This window comes from Caretta caretta, chromosome 2 (assembly GCF_965140235.1).
Source record: "Caretta caretta isolate rCarCar2 chromosome 2, rCarCar1.hap1, whole genome shotgun sequence".
NCBI classification, from domain to species: Eukaryota; Metazoa; Chordata; order Testudines; family Cheloniidae; genus Caretta; species Caretta caretta.
This window is the reverse complement of record NC_134207.1, coordinates 180,775,371-180,797,506: the sequence shown is the minus strand read 5'-3', so window position 1 is coordinate 180,797,506 and position 22,136 is coordinate 180,775,371. Positions and strand designations below refer to the sequence as shown.

The window sequence follows — 22,136 nt, the reverse complement described above, 5'->3', positions numbered from 1 at the left end:
GTGCCACTGTACTGTTGACATTTGACACTCAAAGTTCTTCGCTCTTTTCAGAATATTGAATTAAATGTAGGTCAGTTTCAGTTTAAACTGGGAAACAGTTGTAACTGTAGAGTACATTTTAAGTAAATCTTGCAATTTGTGCTCTGTTCCAAATAAATAAGAGGAGAGAACCATTCAAGTGGCCTAATGTTGTTGTTGGCAGGCAAGAGAACAGACTCTGAATTTGAGCTGCTATTCTCTAAGCGAAAGGGGGTTGACCGCACTGCTAGGTATCTCTTGTCAAAGGGGAGATAGATTCACTTCTGTTGCTTTCTTATCAAACTTAGCCCTTACGCCAGAGGTCCCCAAACTATGGGGAGTGTGGAGGAACATTTGGGGGAGCCCGAGCTAGCCCTCATGGGGGACAGGGAGGGAGCACAACCCAGCCCCACTCTGCTCTGGCCATGGCCCCAGCTCTGCAACTGGCCCCAGCCTTGGCCCCTGACCACAGCTCCATAACCAGCCTCGGTCCCTGATTGTGGCCTCGTTGAGGCCCTGGTCCCAGCCCCTGGCCACAGCTGTGGCCCCAGCCTTGCCCCCCTTTAACCTTGTCCATGTTCTCCTACCCATCCCCCAGGAGCCGCCCACCCTGCTCCTGACTGCAGCTTCGGTGTGGGAGGGTCAGACAAGGGTAAGGGGGGGTGTGACCCCAAAAATTTTGGGAACCACAGCCTTAGGCTATAGGGGTGGCCTTGACAAGTTCTGAACAGAGGTCAGCTCCATGGGAAACTGCTGCACCATGAAGTTTATTTGTATAGAGATAGGAATTGGCTTTCTTTTCAGATCATGTTCTTGATGGGTCATATCAAACATAACATAAGAATGGCCATACTGGGTCAGACCAAAGGTCCATCTAGCCCAATATCCTATCTTCTGACAGTGGCCAACACCAGAGGGAATGAAAAGAACAGGTAATCATCAAGTGATCCATTCCGTTGCCCATTCTGAGCTTCTGGCAATCAGAGGCTAGGGACACCATCCCTGCCCATCCTGGCTAATAGCCATTGTCGGAGCTATCCTCCATGAATTTATCTAGTTCTTTTTTTGACTGTGTGTTTTGTGAAGAAATACTTCCCTTTGTTTTAAACCTGCTGCCTATTAATTTCATTTGGTGACTCCTAGTTCTTGTGTTATGAGAAGGAACAAATAACACTTCCTTATTTACTTCCTCCATACCAGTCATGATTTTATAGACCTCTGTCATATCCCCCCTTAGTCATCTCTTTTCCAAGCTGAAAAGTCCTAGTCTTATTAATCTCTCCTAATATGGAAGCTGTTCCAAATCCCTAATTATTTTTGTTTCTTTTTTTTTGAACCTTTCCAATTCCAATATATCTTTTTTGAGATGTGGCAACCACAAAGGGTGATTTACTGCATGGAGAGTCATAATCTCAGGGCTTAGGAAGTTGGAAAAGTGTGCTTAACAAGGTTAGCTGCTTCATGGGTCAGCTGCATCTGAATTTCTCTCACATTATGGTGGTTCAGAACACTAAAGTGCTTTTACAACAAACTGTATTGGGAACGTCCGGTTGTTTCACAGGATTGATGGAAGGTTTAGCACTATACAGCAAATTATCTAATTGTGCATCGTTATGGTAGGCAAGGTTTAAGAAGTTTGAGTATTTAGATTATTTAGGTCTTTTGGTTTAAAGAATGGTGAATGGCATTAATGAATTCCTGCCATGATAAAATTAGGAAAAAATGCACGAGAATAAAGTGTAGGAAGACTGCCAATTTTTAGAGCTCTGGGGAAAACTTACAGTTTTTGTACAATAGAACTGCTTTACCCTGAACAAACAGAAATGCTAAACAAAGTTGTAAATCATGTCTGAAGTGTCCCATGTCCATCACTAACAAGATCATCTCTTCCTATGATTGTAGTCTTGATGATGGTCTTACCATCAGGTATGGAGAAACAAATGAAAATGAGTTTGATATCATCCTGGTGGATACTTGTCCATATTACATAACCATAGTTGGTGGTCTCCCTGTTTGAGGGGCCCAGGCTTGGAATAAACAAAGGTATTTCTGAATGTCAAATCTGAAGATTTTTGGTAGTGCTATGTAAGGAAGCTTGCTTTTTATTTTAGTCAGTCCTGTGGCTTCTCAGTCTGTCAAAAGAAATAACTTGAAAATTATTTTCCAAAGAATAAAATTGAACACTTTAAAATTTACAGACCTGGAGTTCATGCTCCAGTTAATCTCTCCTGTAGCATTATCAAGAAACCTATAGCCCACATTATATAAATGTTCAGTGGTATTCCACCTTCTTCTTGTCTCCAGAACTTTCTTTCAAGCATCATATTATTAAAGTGAACAATATCCTATTGCTACTGTTAAAGATACTTATGCAGTAACAAGAGCACTCATCCATTTTACTTCCAGTAAGTCAGCGTTTCCAAAGCGCAGGCAGGACTGCCTATCGGGCGCATATGAGCTGTACGTTGAAAGAGTTTAGCCTTAAACACTACATGAGAGTTGAAGTGGATTAAAATTGGTTGCATTTTCCTCAAGGAGGGGAGTTTTCGAAAGAATGGGCGACGGGGGATGGATCACTTGATGAATACCTGTTCTGTTCATTCCCTCTGGGGCACCTGGCATTGGCCACTGTCAGAAGACAGGATACTGGACTAGATGGACCTTTTGTCTGACCCAGTATGGCTGTTCTTACAGTCTTAAGTTTGATAAATGCTATGGAAAACAGCATATTTTTTTAGGGGATCTAATGTTCAGTGCTTAAAGAATTTAAATTACAAGAACTTAATTTGTTTTTCAGACTTAAGCCTTTGGATATTGAGTTTATGAAGCGCCTGCATGAAAAAGTCAATATCATTCCACTTATTGCCAAAGCAGACACACTTACACCTGAGGAATGCCAACAATTTAAAAAACAGGTGAGTTGAAAGACTCATCTATATTTACAACATAGCCTGATTTAGCGCTTTGGTTTCCATGTGGCTAGTTTTAATTTTTCATACAGTTAAGATTAAACCCCGAAGCAGTACCTCAAAGCTGCAAAACTGAGTAACATATACCACTAGTTTTGAATATATTGGTGGAACGATCTTATCCTTGGGGGAGAAATATTAAAAGTGCTGTGGGATTCTTGATGAGTGAAATATGTTCACTGAATTTGTGTCTTTTAACAGCGACAGCATGAAAGAGAGCTTTCAAAGTTGAGATAGTTATAGAACGAAGTGTGAAATAATGCCTGTTTTACCAGTCTCATTAGTTATATGGAAATGGTAACAAATTAAGTGCATGAAACCATCAAGACTAAAGAAGAGCAAGTAGTTAGCTAAAGGACATTATATGTGATAGTTAGTCTTAACCTTCTTATCAGAACTCCAGTATTTAAATTTTAAAGGTAGTGATATTGTAATATAGGTGTGGCTGCAAAATTGTTCTAAATGCATTAGATTTGTAGAGTGGGCTTAAGATTCATCTCCTCAGTGGCTACAGAGTGAATAATCGCAGTGGCATAATTTGTTCTTTTTGGGGGAGTGTGGGGAGACAGGATGGGAAAGTGAAGAGGCAAGGGTTTTTTTGTACTGTTTCTAGTGCAAGTTTCTAGAGGATCTAGCTTCTGAAAAGACAGTTGTAATATAAGTTAGGTAGACAGCATGGTGAAAAAATTGGGTTTGGGACTATAAAGGGAATGCAACTCCTGGTCTCGATGGGAGAGCAGACATGAATTCCATTTTGTGATATTTCTCTGATGTAAAACTTCATGTACAAGGATAGGAGGAACGTGGCAGAATGTTGTTGCTTATTGGTAATAAGTATGCAACTTGTTTAATATGTTGTATATTTTTGTTGCCATTCTTCAATTTCTCCTGAAAATAAAACCTTGCACTAGAGTTGCATACTAGAAACCTCTCTCAAGCTGCAAAATGATATACCAAACACTACATCCTCTAGCCAATGTCTGTCTTGAAATGGTATAGCCCTTTCCTGTTCCAAAATTCTGGACAACTGAAATCAGATTTATTAAAAATAACTTGCAAATAGGTAATTTAGAAATTAGGAGAGTGAGTGTCTTAATTTTTTAAGACACTCAGCTGCTCTTAAATTTTCACTAACATTTTCATTTTTGTTCTATGCTTGCCACTGGAGTCAGTCCACCTGCCTCAAATTCTGCAGAGAGGGACAGGCAGGTGATACTGCTTCAAGCAGTGCCAATTCAGCTGAGCTGGAGGTGAACAGAAGTAGGAGTGACAACAGTAACTACAGTAGAACTTGAAGAACAGTTTATTTAGATTATGTGCAATAAATGGAAAATTCCAAGGTTAAATTTCAGGCAAGTTTCCAAAAGTTAGATTATTGGGAGATTTGCTGACCGTACTACACCTATCTTTCACATACACTAGCAGTCATCTGAGGCATTAACTTCATTGCAGAAGTCAGTTTAAAAAAGAGAATTCCCCAATGCCAAATGGAGGGAGTAGAATGACCAGGTAACAGCAAGTAAATAATGCATGCTTCAGTAATAATTTTACTGATTGTTTGACTGTTAGTAACTCAGTGTTTTCTCTTTTAGATTATGAAAGAAATCCAAGAGCACAAAATTAAAATATACGAATTTCCAGAAACAGATGATGAAGAAGAGAATAAGCTGGTTAAAAAGATAAAGGTAGATAATTTTTGTGTTTTGCAACATATTGTTCACAACTAGATAATTTCATTTTAGGGGTGAGGGAATATCTTGCCCTTTTTGAGGGCTCCAGGACTAGCTGCTCCAAGAAGCAGTCATTAATGGTGTCCAGGAATTTTATCTCTGCATCCCATCCTGAGCCCACATGTTCTCAGACAACATGGGGATAGCTGAAAGTCACCATTATTATTAGGTTTTCTGTTTTTGTAGCCTCTAATTTCCCTGAGCATTTCACAGTCACCAGTATAGTGACTGGTAGCATACTCCTACTGCTATACTCTTATTATTCAATCATGGAATTTCTATCCATAGAAATTCTTTGATACTGTTTGATTCATTTAAGATATTTACTCTGCTGACTTACACGTATACTGCCACTCCCCAACCTACTCTGCCATTCCTGTATATTTTGTAGCCTGGTATTACTGTGTCCCATTGGTGATCATTATTGCACCAAGTTCTTATGTTGCCTGTTATATCAATATCCTCATTTAATAGCAGGCATTCAAGTTCACCTATCTTAGTATTTAGACTCAACCATAGCACTTATAAATTTGTCAGTCTTTAGTTGTCTGCCTTCATGTGATGTGATGGAATGGGACTTTTGTTTGACTGCTTCTCTTCAGTTCCTACCTGTATTTACTTAAGTTATATCCTCTCCTCTTTATTAGAATATAGAGTATCCCCTTTAATAAATCCTCCACTACAGGATGTGTCTGTCTGAACCATGTGCTTCTCTGCACCTGTGATCATTCCTCCGATCCTTAGTTTAAAAACTCCTCTGTGATTTTTTAAATTTTATATGCTTTAAAAAGTCTGGTTCTGTGGTGGTTTAGGTGTAGCCCATCTTTCCTATGTAGGCTCCTCCTTTCCCAAAAGGTTCCCCAGTTCCTGATAAACCTAAACCCCTCCTCTGAACACCATCATCTCATCCGTTCATTGATACCCTGCAGTTCAGCCTGTCTGTCTCTGCGTGTGGAACTGAAAGCGTTCCCGAGACTGCTACCAAGAAGCCTAAGGCTATGTCTACACTAGAGAGCATACGGTGTCACATCTGTACTGATGCAACTGCACCACTGTAAGACCTCTTGTATAGCTGCTCTGTGCTGACAGGAGAGAGCCCTCCTGTCAACATAATTTAATCCATCCTCAACGAGTGTACCACGACCACCAGCTCCTCCCCAGTACTGCACATAAGTCTGTCTAAATGTCTTGAGATCTATAACCTTCATGCTCATCAGGCAATTCACCATGCATTTCTCCTGGACATCATAAACCCAACTATATGTTTATAATAATCAAATCCCCCATTACTATTGCCTGACCCTTCCTAATAACAGGGATCCCCGCCCCTGGAGAGGTATCCTCAGTGCGAGAGGATGCCATGGCATCATCTGGAAGAAGGGTTCCAACTAAGGGATCATTTCTCTCCACTCCAGCTTGATGTTCTCCTTCCTCAAGACTTTCATCCTCCTCAGCAACATAAAGGCTGTCAGACTGGGATGGGACTGTTCTGCTGTGTCCCGGAAAGTCTCGTCTGTCTACCATTTTGTCTCTCTCTGTCTCCAGTTCAGTCACTCTGGTTTCAAGAGCCCGTACTCTGTCTCTGAGGGCCATGAGTTGCTTGCACCAAATGCACAAACATGCCACCTCCCCACAAGGCAGGTAAACATACATGCTGCATTCAGTGCAATAAACTGGATAGCTCCCTGACTCTGTTGCTCGACTTCTGCCTTGATTATTTTTAATCTTGCAGGGTTGGTTGGTTGTTCTCTGTGTGTATATTTTTTTTGAGTGGGGTGATTATTGGCCTAAGTTAGAGAATATTTATTAGGTGTCTCTGGCTCTCTCGCTCCCTCTCTGAACTCTCTCGCAAAAGTCCCCTGTTCACTAGCTCATCTGCACCTGTGATCATTCCTCCGATCCTTAGTTTAAAAACTCCTCTGTGACTTTTTAAATTTTATATGCTTTAAAAAGTCTGGTTCTGTGGTGGTTTAGGTGTAGCCCATCTTTCCTATGTAGGCTCCTCCTTTCCCAAAAGGTTCCCCAGTTCCTGATAAACCTAAACCCCTCCTCTGAACACCATCATCTCATCCGTTCATTAATACCCTGCAGTTCAGCCTGTCTGTCTCTGCGTGTGGAACTGAAAGCGTTCCCGAGACTGCTACCAAGAAGCCTAAGGCTATGTCTACACTAGAGAGCATACGGTGTCACATCTGTACAATTACAAGCTGGCTTTTTAAACCCCTGTTCTCCCTGAGTTAGCCCTGCCCCCTTGTCAAGAGATTCTAAGTATAAAAGGATGGCAGGCTAGAAACTTTTTAGGAAACTCTCAGCCTAGGCTCAACACACAGACCAAACTATAAACTTCAATCAAGCAGGCATATGGCAAGCAAGCACACAACAAACTCACCCCAAGGATCACGTACTCACTCCTCCTTCACCTGGAGAACTCCCTCACTGAACTCCCCTGTTTGCTGCTCCTGTTCACTAGCTCCTCTGCTTGCGAGCTGGCTTTTTAAACTCCTGTTCTCCCTAAATTAGACCCACCTCCTTGTCAAGGGATGCTAAAGGTAGTAGGGAACGAAGGATGCTGGCTAGAACCTTGTTAGGAAGTTCTTACCCTTGCTTAGCAGGCCACTAAACTCAGGCCCCATCCTCCCCAAATAGACCACACAGAAACTTCACTCAAGCCTGTAGATGGCAATTTTGTTGGAATTAATGACTTTTTCCTTTTTCTGGAGACCATTTTAATGAGCTTTTGAATAATCTAACACCCTGCTTAAAAGTAGGGCTGTCAAGTGATTAAAAAAATTAATCGTGCTGTTAAACTATAATAGAATACCATTTATTTAAAATTTTTTGGATGTTTTCCACATTTTCAAATATATTGATTTCAGTTTCAGTGCAGAATACAAAGTGCACAGTGCTCACTTTATTTTTAAATATTTGCACTGTAAAAATAAAACAGTATTTTTCAATTCACTTAATATGAGTACTGTAGTGCAATCTCTTTATAATGAAAGTTGAACTTACAAATTTAGAATTATGCACAAAAATTACTGCATTCAAAAATAAAACGTCAAACTTTAGAACCTACATGTCCACTCAGTCCTATTTCGTGTTCAGCCAGTTGCTCAGACAAGTTTGTTTACATGTGCTGGAAACAATGCTGCCCGCTTCTTGTTTACAATGTCACCTGAAAGTGAGAACAAATGTTCTCATGGCACTGTTGGAGCCGGTGTCACAATATATTTACATGCCAGATGCTCTAAAGATTTGTATGTCCCTTCATGCTTCAACCACCATTCCAGAGGACATGCATCCATGATGATGATGGGTTCTGCTCGATAACCATCCAAAACGGTGCAGACTGACGCATGTTCATTTTCTCCATCTGAGTCAGCTGTCACCAGCAGAAGGTTGATTTTCTATTTTGGTGGTTCGGTTTCTGTAGTTCCTGCATTGGACTGTTGCTCTTTTAAGACTTCTGAAAGCATGGGGGGGAAGGGATGAGCATTGGTCTGCTAAACCCAGGGTTGTGAGTTCAATCCTTGAGGGGGCCATTTAGGGATCTGGGGAAAAAATTGGGGATTGGTCCTGCTTTGAGCAGGGGGTTGGACTAGATGACCTCCTGAGGTCCCTTCCAACCCTGATATTCTATGATTCATGCTCCACACCTCGTCCCTCTCAGATTTTGGAAGGCACTTCCGATTCTTAAACCTTGGGTCAAGTGCTGCAGCTATCTTTAGAAATCTCACATTACATTCTTTGCATTTCGTCAAATCTGCAGTGAAAGTGTTCTTCAAACAAACAACATGCTGGGTCATCATCCAAGACTGCTTTAACATGAAATATATGGCAGAATGCGAGTAAAACATAGAGCAGGGGACATACAGTTCTCCCCCAAGGAGTTCAGTCACAAATTTAATTGACGCATTATTTTTTTAACGAGCATCATCAGCATGGAAATGTAAACAGACTTGTTTGTCTTAGCAATTGGCTGAAAAAGAAGTAGGACTGAGTGGACTTGTAGGCTCTAAAGTTTTACATTGTTTTGTTTTTGAGTGCAGTTATGTAACCCAAAAAAAAAAAAAATCTACATTTGCACTTTCACAATAAAGAGATTGCACTACAGTACTTTTATGAGGTGAATTGAAAAATACTGTTTTGTTTAACTTTTACAGTGCAAATATTTTAATAACAATATAAAGTGCCTTTTATGATGAGATTACTGGTTCTGTGGATGAAGGGAAAGCAGTGGATGTATTGTTTCTTGATTTTAGCAAAGCTTTTGACACTGTCTCCCACAGTATTCTTGTCAGCAAGTTAAGGAAGTATGGGCTGGATGAATGCACTATAAGGTGGGTAGAAAGCTGGCTAGATTGTCGGGCTCAACGGGTAGTGATCAATGGCTCTATGTCTAGTTGGCAGCCGGTATCAAGTGGAGTGCCCCAAGGGTTGGTCCTGGGGCCAGTTTTGTTCAATATCTTCATAAATGATCTGGAGGATGGTGTGGATTGCACTCTCAGCAAATTTGCGGATGATACTAAACTGGGAAGAGTGGTAGATACGCTGGAGGGGAGGGATAGGATACAGAAGGACCTAGACAAATTGGAGGATTGGGCCAAAAGAAATCTGATGAGGTTCAATAAGGATAAGTGCAGGGTCCTGCACTTAGGATGGAAGAATCCAATGCACCGCTACAGACTAGGGACCGAATGGCTAGGCAGCAGTTCTGCGGAAAAGGACCTAGGGGTGACAGTGGACGAGAAGCTGGATATGAGTCAGCAGTGTGCCCTTGTTGCCAAGAAGGCCAATGGCATTTTGGGATGGATAAGTAGGGGCATAGCGAGCAGATCGAGGGACGTGATCGTTCCCCTCTATTCGACATTGGTGAGGCCTCATCTGGAGTACTGTGTCCAGTTTTGGGCCTCACACTACAAGAAGGATGTGGATAAATTGGAGAGAGTCCAGCGAAGGGCAACAAAAATGATTAGGGGTCTGGAACACATGACTTATGAGGAGAGGCTGAGGGAGCTGGGATTGTTTAGCCTGCAGAAGAGAAGAATGAGGGGGGATTTGATAGCTGCTTTCAACTACCTGAAAGGGGGTTCCAAAGAGGATGGCTCTAGACTGTTCTCAATGGTAGCAGATGACAGAACGAGGAGTAATGGTCTCAAGTTGCAGTGGGGGAGGTTTAGATTGGATATTAGGAAAAACTTTTTCACTAAGAGGGTGGTGAAACACTGGAATGCGTTACCTAGGGAGGTGGTAGAATCTCCTTCCTTAGAGGTTTTTAAGGTCAGGCTTGACAAAGCCCTGGCTGGGATGATTTAACTGGGAATTGGTCCTGCTTCGAGCGGGGGGTTGGACTAGATGACCTTCAGGGGTCCCTTCCAACCCTGATATTCTGTGACTGTACACTTTCTATTCTGTGTTGTAATTGAAATCAATATATTTGAAAATGTAGAAAAACATTCAAAATATTTAATAAATTTCAATTGGTATTCTGTTCTTTAACAGTGTAATTAAAACAGCAATTCATCATGAGTCATTTTTTAATCGCGATTAATTTTTTAGTTAATCACGTGAGTTACTGCGATTAATTAACAACCCTACTTAAAAATAAATTTTAGAATGAAAACTATAGTCAATATACATTTAACTCTTATATGACGGTTTATTACCTCCTTATCCTTCCAATCTGTCACCATTGTTCATTTCATCCACCTGTACATTTGTGAACTATGGCTGTAGTCTATCTTGTCTGTACTGTGGGTAGCATAGTGGGTCCTTGAACTTTGTTTGGGGGTCCTGAGTGCTGCCATAATACAAATTTATTTAAAAGCATTTCCTGTAGAATGTAGTAACTATATCCTGTGCTAAATCCCTTCTTTAAAAATATTAATCAGTGGTAGAGAACACTTCAGTAACACTCTTGTGTTTTGAACCAGTGCTGTAGAATAATTGATAGGGTTTTATTTTTTTAAATAAGGAATAAACTTGGAGGCCCAAAGCATAGGTATGCAGCAGCACAGGGTATGCTTACTACTGAGTTAAATAGAAGCACCCTCTAGTGATTGGTATGCTAAAACTGCAATTGAGGAGAAAAGCAGCAGAAAACCGAAAAGGGCCCTCAAAGTGTGAAAAGCTCAAACTTTTAAACAATTGAAAACCCTTGGTCCTTCTCTCATACTTCATTCCATCATATTTTGTTTCCCTCAGTCACTTTCCCCAGATGTATTTCTTTTTATTCCCAATGGTTTAACAAGGTTCTTCTTCCTAGAAAAGATGTAATATTTTTGTTTGCATTGTGTATTGAAAACAATTGGAATGGGGAAGACCTAGGGTTCTCCCAGGATAAACACAAACAGATATAGGAGTTGATCTGGTGATGAATCTTGCTAGCCTGTAGAGCAGGGGTGGGCAAACTTTTGGCCCAAGGGCCACATTGGGATTCCAAAACTGTATGGAGGGCAGGAAAGGGAAGGCTGTGCCTCCCCAAACAGCCTGACCCCTGCGCCCATCCGTCCCTTCCCACTTCCTGCCCCGATTGCCCCCCTCAGAACTCCGGACCCATCCAATACCACACCCCCCCCGCTCCTTGTCCCCTGACGGCCCCCTCCTGGGACCCCCCGCCCCTAACTGCCCCTGGGACCCTGCCTCCTATCCAATCTCCCCTGCTCCCTGTCCCCTGACTGCTCCGACCCCTATCCACCCCCCTGCCCCCCAACAGGCCCCTCGGGACTCCCACCCCTATCCAACCCCCCCATTCCCTGTCCCCTGACTGCACCCCCAACCCATCCTCCCCCCCCCCCCCCCCCGGGACTCCCACGTCTATCCAACTGCCCCCCCCCCCGCCCCTTTACCATGCCACTCAGAGCAGCAGGAGCTTGCAGCCACACCGCCGCACTGCCCGGCAGGAGTGGCGGGCCAGAGCGCTGGTGGCACGGCAAGGTGAGGCTGCAGGGGAGGGGAACAGCAGGGGCTAGCCTCCCCGGTTGGGAGCTCAGGGACCAGGCAGGACAGTCCCACAGGCCGGATGTGGCCTGCGGGCTGTAGTTTGCCCACCTCTGCTGTAGAGTGAAAAGCAGAATAGAGATAGGGAAGAGATGGGGTTAACTTTGTAAGATGTTGCTTTCAAGTAATTGACAGCTTTTCTTGTGTGTAAATTTGAGTTCTGCATCAGCCAAGGCAGCCATTTTTGATGACAATAAACTCAAAAGTTATGAGTACAAGATTCAGTCAAAGCAAACATTATAGTAGCCATTAAGAATAGCGAATTGCATAATCACTGTAAAGGTTGAGAAATAACCAGTGATCAAAACCCTTTACTCAGACTGGCTGACAATCCTTGTTAATCAGTACATGGTTTACATGCTCTATGGCCTATAAAAATAGCTGTGTGGTTATTTTTAAATCAGACTTACAGACCAATCAGAATACAGGGAATTTCAAAGCTGGATAAATCTCCTGTAACTGGTACATATCAGTAATAGTACAAGCTTCCCTGAACTTTTGGTGAGCTGGATTACAGAATAATAAAACCCTACTTTGTTTTGTATTAAGTTTATACTTATGCTTTATTTCAATATCTTTAGGCAGAAGACACACATTGGTACTGAAAAATCATACTGTTTATCTTTTAGGACCGTTTACCTCTTGCTGTGGTAGGAAGTAATACGATCATTGAAGTCAATGGCAAGAGAGTCAGAGGAAGGCAATATCCTTGGGGTGTTGCAGAAGGTAAACTTTTTTCCAGTATTTGTAGCTTTTTTATTGTAATGTAAGTGCATTGGATTATAAATAAATCTGCAGTCTTTGCTTCAAACATTTTAACTTACATTAAAGTATTTGCAACTGAAAACTTAATAAAACCTGCAGATTTTGTTCAGCAGTGCTACAATTTGTGTAAATCATCCTTTTTCCAGCCTCAGAACAAATGCAGTCTTGCCAAAGTTAAATGTTTTATAAAAGATATACTTAAGTTTTTTTCTTGTGAATCATCTGTTCAAGACCCATGGAGGTATCTTCCAGTGAACTGTAATTAAACTGCAGTATCTTACTTTAATTTCAGTTCATACTTCATTACATAAACAAGATTATGCTTGATGTTCAGCTGTTTACTAGTGCTCATAATATTTCCACTTCAGTGTTGCAGAAATGTCCATATGGTTTATTACATAAACAATCAGTTTCCTAGTCTCTTGTTTCCAGGGGCTTTTGCATTAGGGATGTTTGTTTGATCATCTAGGCTAGAATAAATACAATTTAAAATTCCTGGCAGATCATCTTATTTTCACTAGACTATAATAAATTGTTGTTTTTCCTAAAGCCATTGACCTTAGAGTTGAGCATACTGAAAGTTTTCGTCTCGCATTGAGTTCAAAGATACATTTTCATTTAACAACCCAAATGCCATTCTCCGCTATGTAAAGTCTAATTAAAGTTTGATATTTGCTTTTTGTACCCGTTGTAAGTGGAAATAGGTATAGTTTGCTGCTTTAGTATAGATTTGAAGATAACTGTTTTTATGAGATAACGATTATTATTTAATATTATTTGCCTGCTACATACCATTCATTACCTCTTTGCATGCATGATAAATATGGTACATGAAAACCCAAACACCGAGCCTTCAACAGCTGCCTTTGCGAAGTGAAGTTTTATTTTATTTTTGGTTTGCATATGTATGCACCCAACTCCAACATACGTTGGAGTGACCACCATAGATTGTTTTACATTGTGTTTACCACAATAATTCTTATCTATAAACTTTATGAAGCAAATTTTTTTAAAGCAGCTTAACTGTGAACCAAGTTAATGCAGCACTAAACAAAACAGCATATTTTACAAATATGTTAAAGGAAGTGCTGTAGTTCTTTGAAGTGCATGTCTGACAGGAAATGGGTTTTGGTGTAGAGTATAAACCAGCTGCAGTAGAACATTGGGAGGGGGCAGGGGCAGGCTCTTGGTTTAGACATTTGAAATATTAAATGGTGCTACCGTTTTTACTTTAAAAACAAACTTTTATAACTCTATACTTTATTGGGAGTATGATTTCACATGTTATGTAAATGGAATGTCAAAGAAGAAATTAAAATTATTTGGAGTAAAATAACTGCAGAGTATAGCTGTTGCATGAATTTGTATTAGAGGGTCACAAGCCTTGTTGCTTTTCTAGGCTGAGCTTAGATAGCACACACCAGGGGCTCCTTGCATTCCTCCATTCCCCTCCGCAAGCTCCCTGCTCCTAATGCCAGGACTCTGTGATCCCCTTTCCCATATGCCAGGGGCTCTGTCTCCCATGTCCCCTTCTCCATACCATTGTCTCCCATTCTTCCCCCATTCCTCCTACTATTCTTACTACTTATCTTTCAGTCTGGTGGAGAAATCATTCACAGTGTCTTTCACAGTTCTTTGATCTATAAGCAAATACATTGGGTCGAGTGCATGGCCTTGATTTGCTCAGCCACTGTGTATTTAAATACATACTAAATAAAAGTGAAACAAGGAACTTGATGTCTTACAAAGATCATCAGTGGGGTGCAATTTTGCAGAATATTCTTTTGCAGTGAACTGTTCTCAGTAAAGTTATGTTTATGTCCTGGTCTTTGATGATAATGTCTGCTCAGTTAGTCTGACCACAGTGCAAGTGTAGAATTAACCTGAATCCATTAAATGTGCAGATCCGAGTGGTGGTTTGGGGGGTGGGGGGAAGAGGGCGAGCATCAATAACAACTCTGATCTGATTCAGTGTTTGCTAATGATTCTGGGACCATTAACAGCGGACACTCAGGTCATTATGTAGATCTGCTGGAATTCCAGTCCTGTTGGAATTCTCCCATGGTTTACATTGCCATCCCATCTATAAACACAAACTCACCAGATATTGTATTCTGTAAATAAAGCTACACTTCAGATTCACAAGCAAAGAACTACATGTAATTTCCATTTTAGTCACTTATCAGTCTCATACACTTGAGCAGTGATGTAATGGCCTACATCTTCTGGGTTAGTGTTCATCTGTATAAATGTATAGTTAACAGGCTCTTGATTTTCAAACTCTGTGTAAATTAGCAATTAAAATAGAACCACCAATTTTAGCATGAAATTCAGTGGGTATTTGTGTACTTTAATTTAATTTCTCTTTGGAAATCAGGAGTGCATTGGTATATTTGGGATTTTAGTAAACTGGCAAATTTTTGAAAGGGGATTTGCTGTCAATATATTGTACTACATTTTTCTTTTACTGTAGGATTCTTTGTCCGATTACATAGTTCCTTTTTAATTTAAGAACTTTTGATTAATTGGGTGTAATTAAAAATTGATTTGGTCTTTCTGAAGTAAATATACATAAAACACCCAATATTTTAAAAACAGGATTTTCCTGATCCTGGTAGACTTTGTTCTCAGGAGAGCTAACTTGGTGGGTGTGATGGCACCTGGCTTGATGTGTTGGAGCCTTATTTGGGGAAGAAGTTGGCAAATCAGGACACTGGGGACTAGGAAAATGAGTTTAGTCAGTTATGTGCTGATTGCCTTACCCTTGCTCTCTGGCGAAGTCAACATATAGTCTTAAAGTTCCTGGATTGTTCAAATACCTTTACTCGTATGTAAATATTTTAAAAGTGATGAATAAAACTGTTCATTTGTGTCTGCTTCCAGTACTATGAAGTTCAGGTATTTTAGCTTCCAAAAATTAACTACTGTATCTGTTCAATTGGTAGAATTTACCTGGTACCAAATTTGATGTCACTTCACTTGTAAAATTGATTTTGTATTTTTATGTGGTAACATGGCAATCCAAAATTTATAATATATCCTATATGGAATTTGTCTCAGATACATAGTATAGAGTTCAGTGGCTCTTTGCAAACATATATGTGGATGTCTGTTCCAGAATCGTGATTAAATGCAATTGGGATTATTGCTTTCTAGTTGCATGGAGACACTGTCAACTTGAAATCTAATCAGCTTTTTAAGTGTAATTTAAAGTACTACATTTGTCCCTGAATTACCCTACCAGTTTATTTTACAATCATATTTTCTTATGATATATCTTAAATGTTTTTCTCTCTGTTGCACTGAGACTTACACAAGTTGGGAGACTTCGCCATGTAGAGGAAGCCATTATTTAGTTAGTTTCATTGAGTGTACACTAAAATTTAGAACTCTCATCTTTGTTATAGTAATCTTAGATGCTATTTGTAACAATATAGTTGAAAAAATTAACACACTTTTTAAAAATTTGGTGTCACTTTAAATTTACCTGTTTCATTTGGAAATTATTCTTCACTCTCTTCCCTGAGCTTTTGAAATGTTATGTACTGTCCAACAACTACTACATTTCAGTGGTAGGTTGAGTGATATGTTTTGCATATGTGTCTGTTAAGCTTTTTTATGTAATCTGGAATGAAAAGTATAAAATTCGCTCTGGGAAAAAAATATGGGGGCACTGTAGAGAAACAGGAGGTTTATACATAGGAAAACATTAATACTCAAATATATTCAATCTCAACATCTCCCTCTACCTTATGTATGGCACAAGTTTTAGTTACACTGTCTTAACTTACAGTTTACTTTCTTCCCCACAGTTGAAAATGGTGAACACTGTGACTTCACAATTCTAAGGAACATGTTGATAAGGTAAGTAGTTTATGTGGAACATTGCACACCTATTGTGAAAGGAGTTGAGTTGAATATAAGAGAAGGAAACTTATGTTCTCTACCTCCTTATATTGTATGTCCTTTTTTAAGGACATCTTTCACTCCTCTGCAAATGTTGAATATTGATCTGCTTTCTGCTTCAAGTAAAAGTGCAGAATATTTACTTTATAATTCCAAGACCTCTTGCTTCATTATACAAGAATAATAGTCTCATAACATGTCATAACTTGTTCATCAATCACAATCAATGAAATGCGGCTATCTGACACAGCCTCCAGAATATATTTTTTCCTCTCTAATTGGCAATGGAAGTTTTGTCTTTGTCCCTTAAATATTTATAAGATTATTTGAATAGGTCAAGATTGAGCAGCTAGTGCTCCTGTCATTAAATAGTGTGGATTAGAACTTGCTGGACCAATAACCTTGTTTCTGTCGTAACATCAATGACAGTGAAATATGCAGGAAATGAAAACAGAAATGCAGAGGGACAAAATAGAAGCCCTCTTAGTACAATAATACCTTTCAACTTTTTAAAAGTTTGCTAAAATGTAACAAGCCTATGGGAAAGAATGGCAGTAAGGGAAATTTGGATTAAAAGCAAGCTTTTCTATTGCTTTTCCGGTTTTTTTCCAATTAAAGTACAAGGCCTAAGTTCTGTCACCTGTGACTCAAAATATGCAACTCCTGCTGAAGTTACTAGAAATTGTGGATGTGTGTGAGGGCAGACTTTGAACCATAGTAAGTTAGTCTTGAACAAGAGTTTGATAATTGCTTAATACTTCTATACTGTCTTACTACAGAGAGTACTTGTGGAATAAACTGGTTGCTTTTTAACATATTAGTCCTTTGTTCCAAAGTAAAACCTTAGTCATGCAATATGACAAGGAATAATTTAAAAAAAAGTAGGCCACTCCCAAATTTCTTCTAACCCAACAAAACCCAGTACAATACAAATTCAACCATGCTGTCCTAGAAGAACAAAGTTTAATTAGCATGAAGTTGAGCAAAGGAAAAGTTAGACTTGACAGTAAACCAAAGACTGATTATAAAATTTTCAGGGGAAATAATGGAAGATATGTAAAGGGATTGACTCAAAAAGGCTCTGCAAAGTATTAGCTACATTTAACACAAAGATCTTGTAATGGAGAGGGCTGGACTAGGTAGTTTTTTCTAATTCCTGTGGGGTGTGGTTTTTTTGTTTTTGTTTTTGTTTTTTTTATTGTATGTAACGTACGTCGACATAGTCTTGGGCATAATTTTGTTTAAACAAATCCTGAGCAAGTGGTAATGTTGATGTATTGCCTGCCCACTCTGTGTGTGGTTATTTTTTTCCTGAAAATTGATAAACCAACAGACAATTGAAGTTCTGTTTGTACTGATGTAATACTGTCTAGGCATTTAGTGTCCTAGTTCCAGGATGGGTGTTTTCCAAAGTAGGATTTGATGTATTCCCTGTGTTAAAAGGTGATTGAGTCTCTCTGCCTTTTTTATCATGGGCAATTTTAGATTTATTTCCCAATCTCTTGTAACAATTCCTGTTTGGCAGCTTAGCTTCACTCCAGAGGATTTTCTTTGAGCTGCTGAATGGATATTGTGGATAGTTGGTACTTGACCTTTACCTTGGACACACAACAAGTACTACTTCTAAGCTTGAAATGTGGAAGCTCAAGTCAAGTTTGTGCTTGGAACTCTAACTTATTGCCTGACAAATGTTTAGATGGGTCTAATGCAGCATTATTACAAGACTATAGAGCTATATTTCATATTGGTCCTCCTCATTTACAAGTTCACCTACAAAATATATTATATTTGTAAAACTTGTAATATTAACGTTTGGAATGCTGCAGTTCTTGGAGTAGTGTTCCTGTGGGTGCTCCACTTCAGGTGTGCCAGAGCCTTTGATTGGAGATTTTTGGTAGAAGTGTCCAGCCTGCACATGTGCCCCACACATCCTCGTGCTCCCCACAGAACCGCAGCCAATGGGAGCTGCAGGGGCGGAGCCTGTGGGTAGCTCACGGCGGAGCCTCCCCGACCCCTCCACTGCCTAGGAGCTGCAGGACCATGCTAGTGGGAGTCCCCCACCCCAAGGTAAGCATCCCCTACCCCTAGCCCTGAGCACCCTACCACACACCCAAACTGCTGCTGCTGGCCCAAAATCTCTGCTATCAAAAATCTATATTCAAAGGCACAGGCACACCAGAACTGGAGCACCCATCAGGTGATGCATTTCGAAGAACTCTAGTTACTTTACAAGGTAAGTAAGCTCTCGATTTTGAAATGCTATTCTGTGCAAAATATGCTGTCCTTTCTGTGACCCTACCATCATTCATTAAGTTTGAAATGAAGGCATTTATATTGTTGCTCCCATGAACAAGAATATTAAAAAAAAAAAAGTTCTCCAATTCTCATTGTTTCGATAGGACAGAATAAATTTGATTGGATTATTAAATCTGCAAAATGAAGGTGATCTAATCTGATTTTCAGATCATGTTTGATATTCATGAAGAATGAACTCTGCTGATAGCCTGTACTTCTATTGACAGAACTCACATGCAGGACCTGAAGGATGTCACTAACAACGTACACTATGAGAACTACAGGAGCAGAAAACTGGCAGCTGTTACGTACAATGGAGTTGACAACAACAAAAACAAAGGGCAGCTAACTAAGTAAGTGCTTGTTAAATTTGTATCAACATTTGATGTCACCATTCTATATTTTCTACTTAATTTCAGTCATTTACCTCAAGTTATGAAGGCCTCATCTAAACACAATAGAGCACTAAAATTATTTAGTCAACATGTTTGCTAAACCTATACAACTGCTGTGTGTAAACAAGCAAGAAGTTTAATGTTCATTGTGATTCTTCAAAGCACATTAATCATTTGAGAGTTTTTGGACATCAAGGTTTCTATTTCTGGGCACAACTTGTTCTTGGCTTTTGTGGTTTCTCTTGCTGATGGTGCTGCTCAGTGCTTTGTTTTTGCGGAAGAGTGGATTTAATTATCTTTGTGTTTAGTAACTTTAAGAATAAAATCACACATTCTCTTCCCCATCTTCAGTGGACTCTGCTCAGTATTTTTCAAAGCCTCTCATCGTGGTAGAAAGCTTGTTAGTAACACACAGCAATCTTTCCATCTCCATACCTTTGTGAGAGGGAAGCTGCTAGGGCAGTATTTCAACCCCAGCTGGTGCAGGAACAAAGAACTAAAAACTTTGGTCCCTTTTATGGTTGCACTTTGCATGCTATTCTAGTTAATTTTAAATTATGGAAGCATAAAATATAAATTTTGTTTATTCTTCCTATTCTGTTTATATAACAAATAAGTTGACTATTTTCAAGAATTGTTAGATATCAGTATACATTTTAAAATTTTGTATATTCATCTATGTAATAGTGAAGACATAATGTGTCTGAGGGAGCTAGTGTAAATTATTTCAGGTATTTGTTTTAAAAAATTATTCTTGAGGCAAGTTAGTCATGAATGGTATAATTATTTCCTTGATAGACTGAGAATAGCATTCCAATATAGTATCCGAGTGCAGGGGTGCTATACAGTGACTGTCTCGCAATTGTACAGCTATTTCTCAGCGAGGGGTATCCCTGATCTCTGGCAGGGGCAGGTCGCAATCTGATTTGTATGGCTATTTCACACTAAGGGCTTGTCCACACTAAAATTTTTACTGTTTGAATATGGTTCTGAAGGAATGAGTTAGCTGGCACAATGCTAAACTTGTGCCCCCTGCTACATTGACTGCCATGTAATAGAATCATGTCACCAAATCAGCTTTTCACAACCAAGTTCAAACACAGTAAAATTTTGGAGTGAAGAGAATTCCAAAGTAGAACCATATCTGTACTTTGACTAGTCACGTTGTTACACACACAACAGTTTCTCACCTTGCCCAACCTGTTGTCACAACGTCCTGCTCCACATCCTTTGAGGCTCTTGAGTGCTCACAGAGAGAGATTTAAAATTTCTTTTTAAAGTTTGTCTGCATTGCTGACAATAGCATAGCATGGTTGATTGAGCAGGCAAGAGTCCAATAATACCTCCTCTTCTCATCCCTCAGATCCCTCAGGTAATTTTAGTGAGAAAATACCTCATGGGGTAGAGTGATTATGAAGAGAATTGGGGAAGAAGGGAGAGATGTAAAAGTTTGATTGGATATTTGAATTGGGCATGTAGCAGGGTGAGAGGAGAAAAGAATATAGTTAAGTGCAAAACCTTGAGGGTGCTTTCTCTTTGAAGTGGTAATAATATCGTGGACTGATAAGTTCTGCCTTCTCCATGGGATTTATAAAGCTCCTTAGATTGTGGATGACATGTAAAGTTGCAACAAAAACAAAAGAAACTGATCACACTTATTTTGTTACGTAATTTTGGAGTTAATACCATTGCTTTTACAATAAGGGTCAAGTAAGGGAAAAACACTGCATGTGCTTTGACTTCCAAAGTTTTACTTTTGTTGATCTCACACCTTTACCCTTACTTCAATTTTGTCCCTCATCGGCAGATTTCTACTTGTCCGTGCCTCCAAACCCAAACTCTCTCCATATGTTATGTAGTCCGAACACTGTAAATCCTTAAAATGCAATATACAATTGCATTCTTTGTTCTTAATATTGAAAACTTCTTTGTGTGCTGCTTGCTACCTATTTTGTGTACAATATTCAGAGGTTCCAAAACCAATGTTACGTTTCCTGCACTTATCATTTATCACTAAGGCTGCGAGTCTGTTGCGGATTCCGTGACTTTCCAGGACTTCTACAGTGGCAGGTGCGGCTGGGGCAGGCTCAGGCCACCACCCCCAGCAGCAGCAGGAGTTTGAGTGTGGGAGGGGGCTCAGGGCTGAGGCAGGGGGTTGGGGTACGGGATGGGGTGATGGCTCTGGGCAGCGCTTATCTCCGGGGGGACGTGCCAGCTGCTTCTGGGAACCGCACAAAGCCAGGTAAGGAGCCTGCCAGCTGCCCCCTCCCTCCCAGAAGCAGCAGGGGTCCCAGGTGCACGCACACACGCACCCCCCAGCACCCAAGTTTTGGTCAGGGGTATATAGTAACAAGTCATGGGCTGGTCGCAGGCCGTGAATTTTTGTTTACTGCCCATGACCTGTCCATGACTTTTACTAAAAATACCCATGACTAAAACATAGCCTTATTTATCACTTAGACTTTTGTATTCAGAGCAAGTGTTGCTTATGCTTTTAGTTCTCATGAGTGTCTCGATTAGTACTGATGTTGTGGTCTTCTCTTTCAGAAGCATAGCTCATTATCTTACCTCCTGCCACCAAAACCATCCCAGTAACTTTACTACAGTCCCACCTGGTTTGGCCTTTGGGGCTGGATGTATTTATTAAAGTAAAAGATGCCCTTCGGAACATATTTCTCTGTAGCAAATCTCTTCAGTTTAGGATTCTGTTAAGAATCATAGCACTTCATTAGTGCATAGCTGAGGTAAATAGAGAGTAAATTTATATGCTAGTTGGCAGCTTGAGCCCTCAGTTCCATTCATCATGGAGCTACTGTTATGTACAAATATCTGAGTCAGTCCTTGGAGACAACCAAAAAGATTTTCTTGCAGATTTTGAAAGAACTAATGATTGAACCCAGATCCTAGACTAGAGGCCCATAACCTTTCAGCACCCCAGTTCCTTCCTTATTAAGTTTTAGTCTCACTCAGATTCCTGCCTCCTTTTTCAAATAGAGAAAACTGAGTTTGCTTACTGTCGTTTTGCCTCCTACCTCTCCAGTATCTTATAAGTACACACA

The 22,136-nt window shown here is 40.1% G+C and overlaps 1 protein-coding gene across 2 annotated transcripts in view; it reads left to right on the top strand.

Annotated features, from left to right (window-relative positions):
• The window catches only part of SEPTIN7 (septin 7), a 104,119-nt gene that overhangs the window by 68,897 nt on the left and 13,086 nt on the right, over window positions 1-22,136 (top strand). For both annotated transcript variants that reach the window (XM_075125622.1, XM_048837215.2), the window contains exons 5-9: window positions 2,816-2,933; window positions 4,580-4,672; window positions 12,346-12,442; window positions 16,294-16,345; window positions 18,910-19,035. In XM_075125622.1, the coding sequence (XP_074981723.1) occupies window positions 2,816-2,933; window positions 4,580-4,672; window positions 12,346-12,442; window positions 16,294-16,345; window positions 18,910-19,035 (486 nt within the window). The remainder of the gene's footprint in view (window positions 1-2,815; window positions 2,934-4,579; window positions 4,673-12,345; window positions 12,443-16,293; window positions 16,346-18,909; window positions 19,036-22,136) is intronic.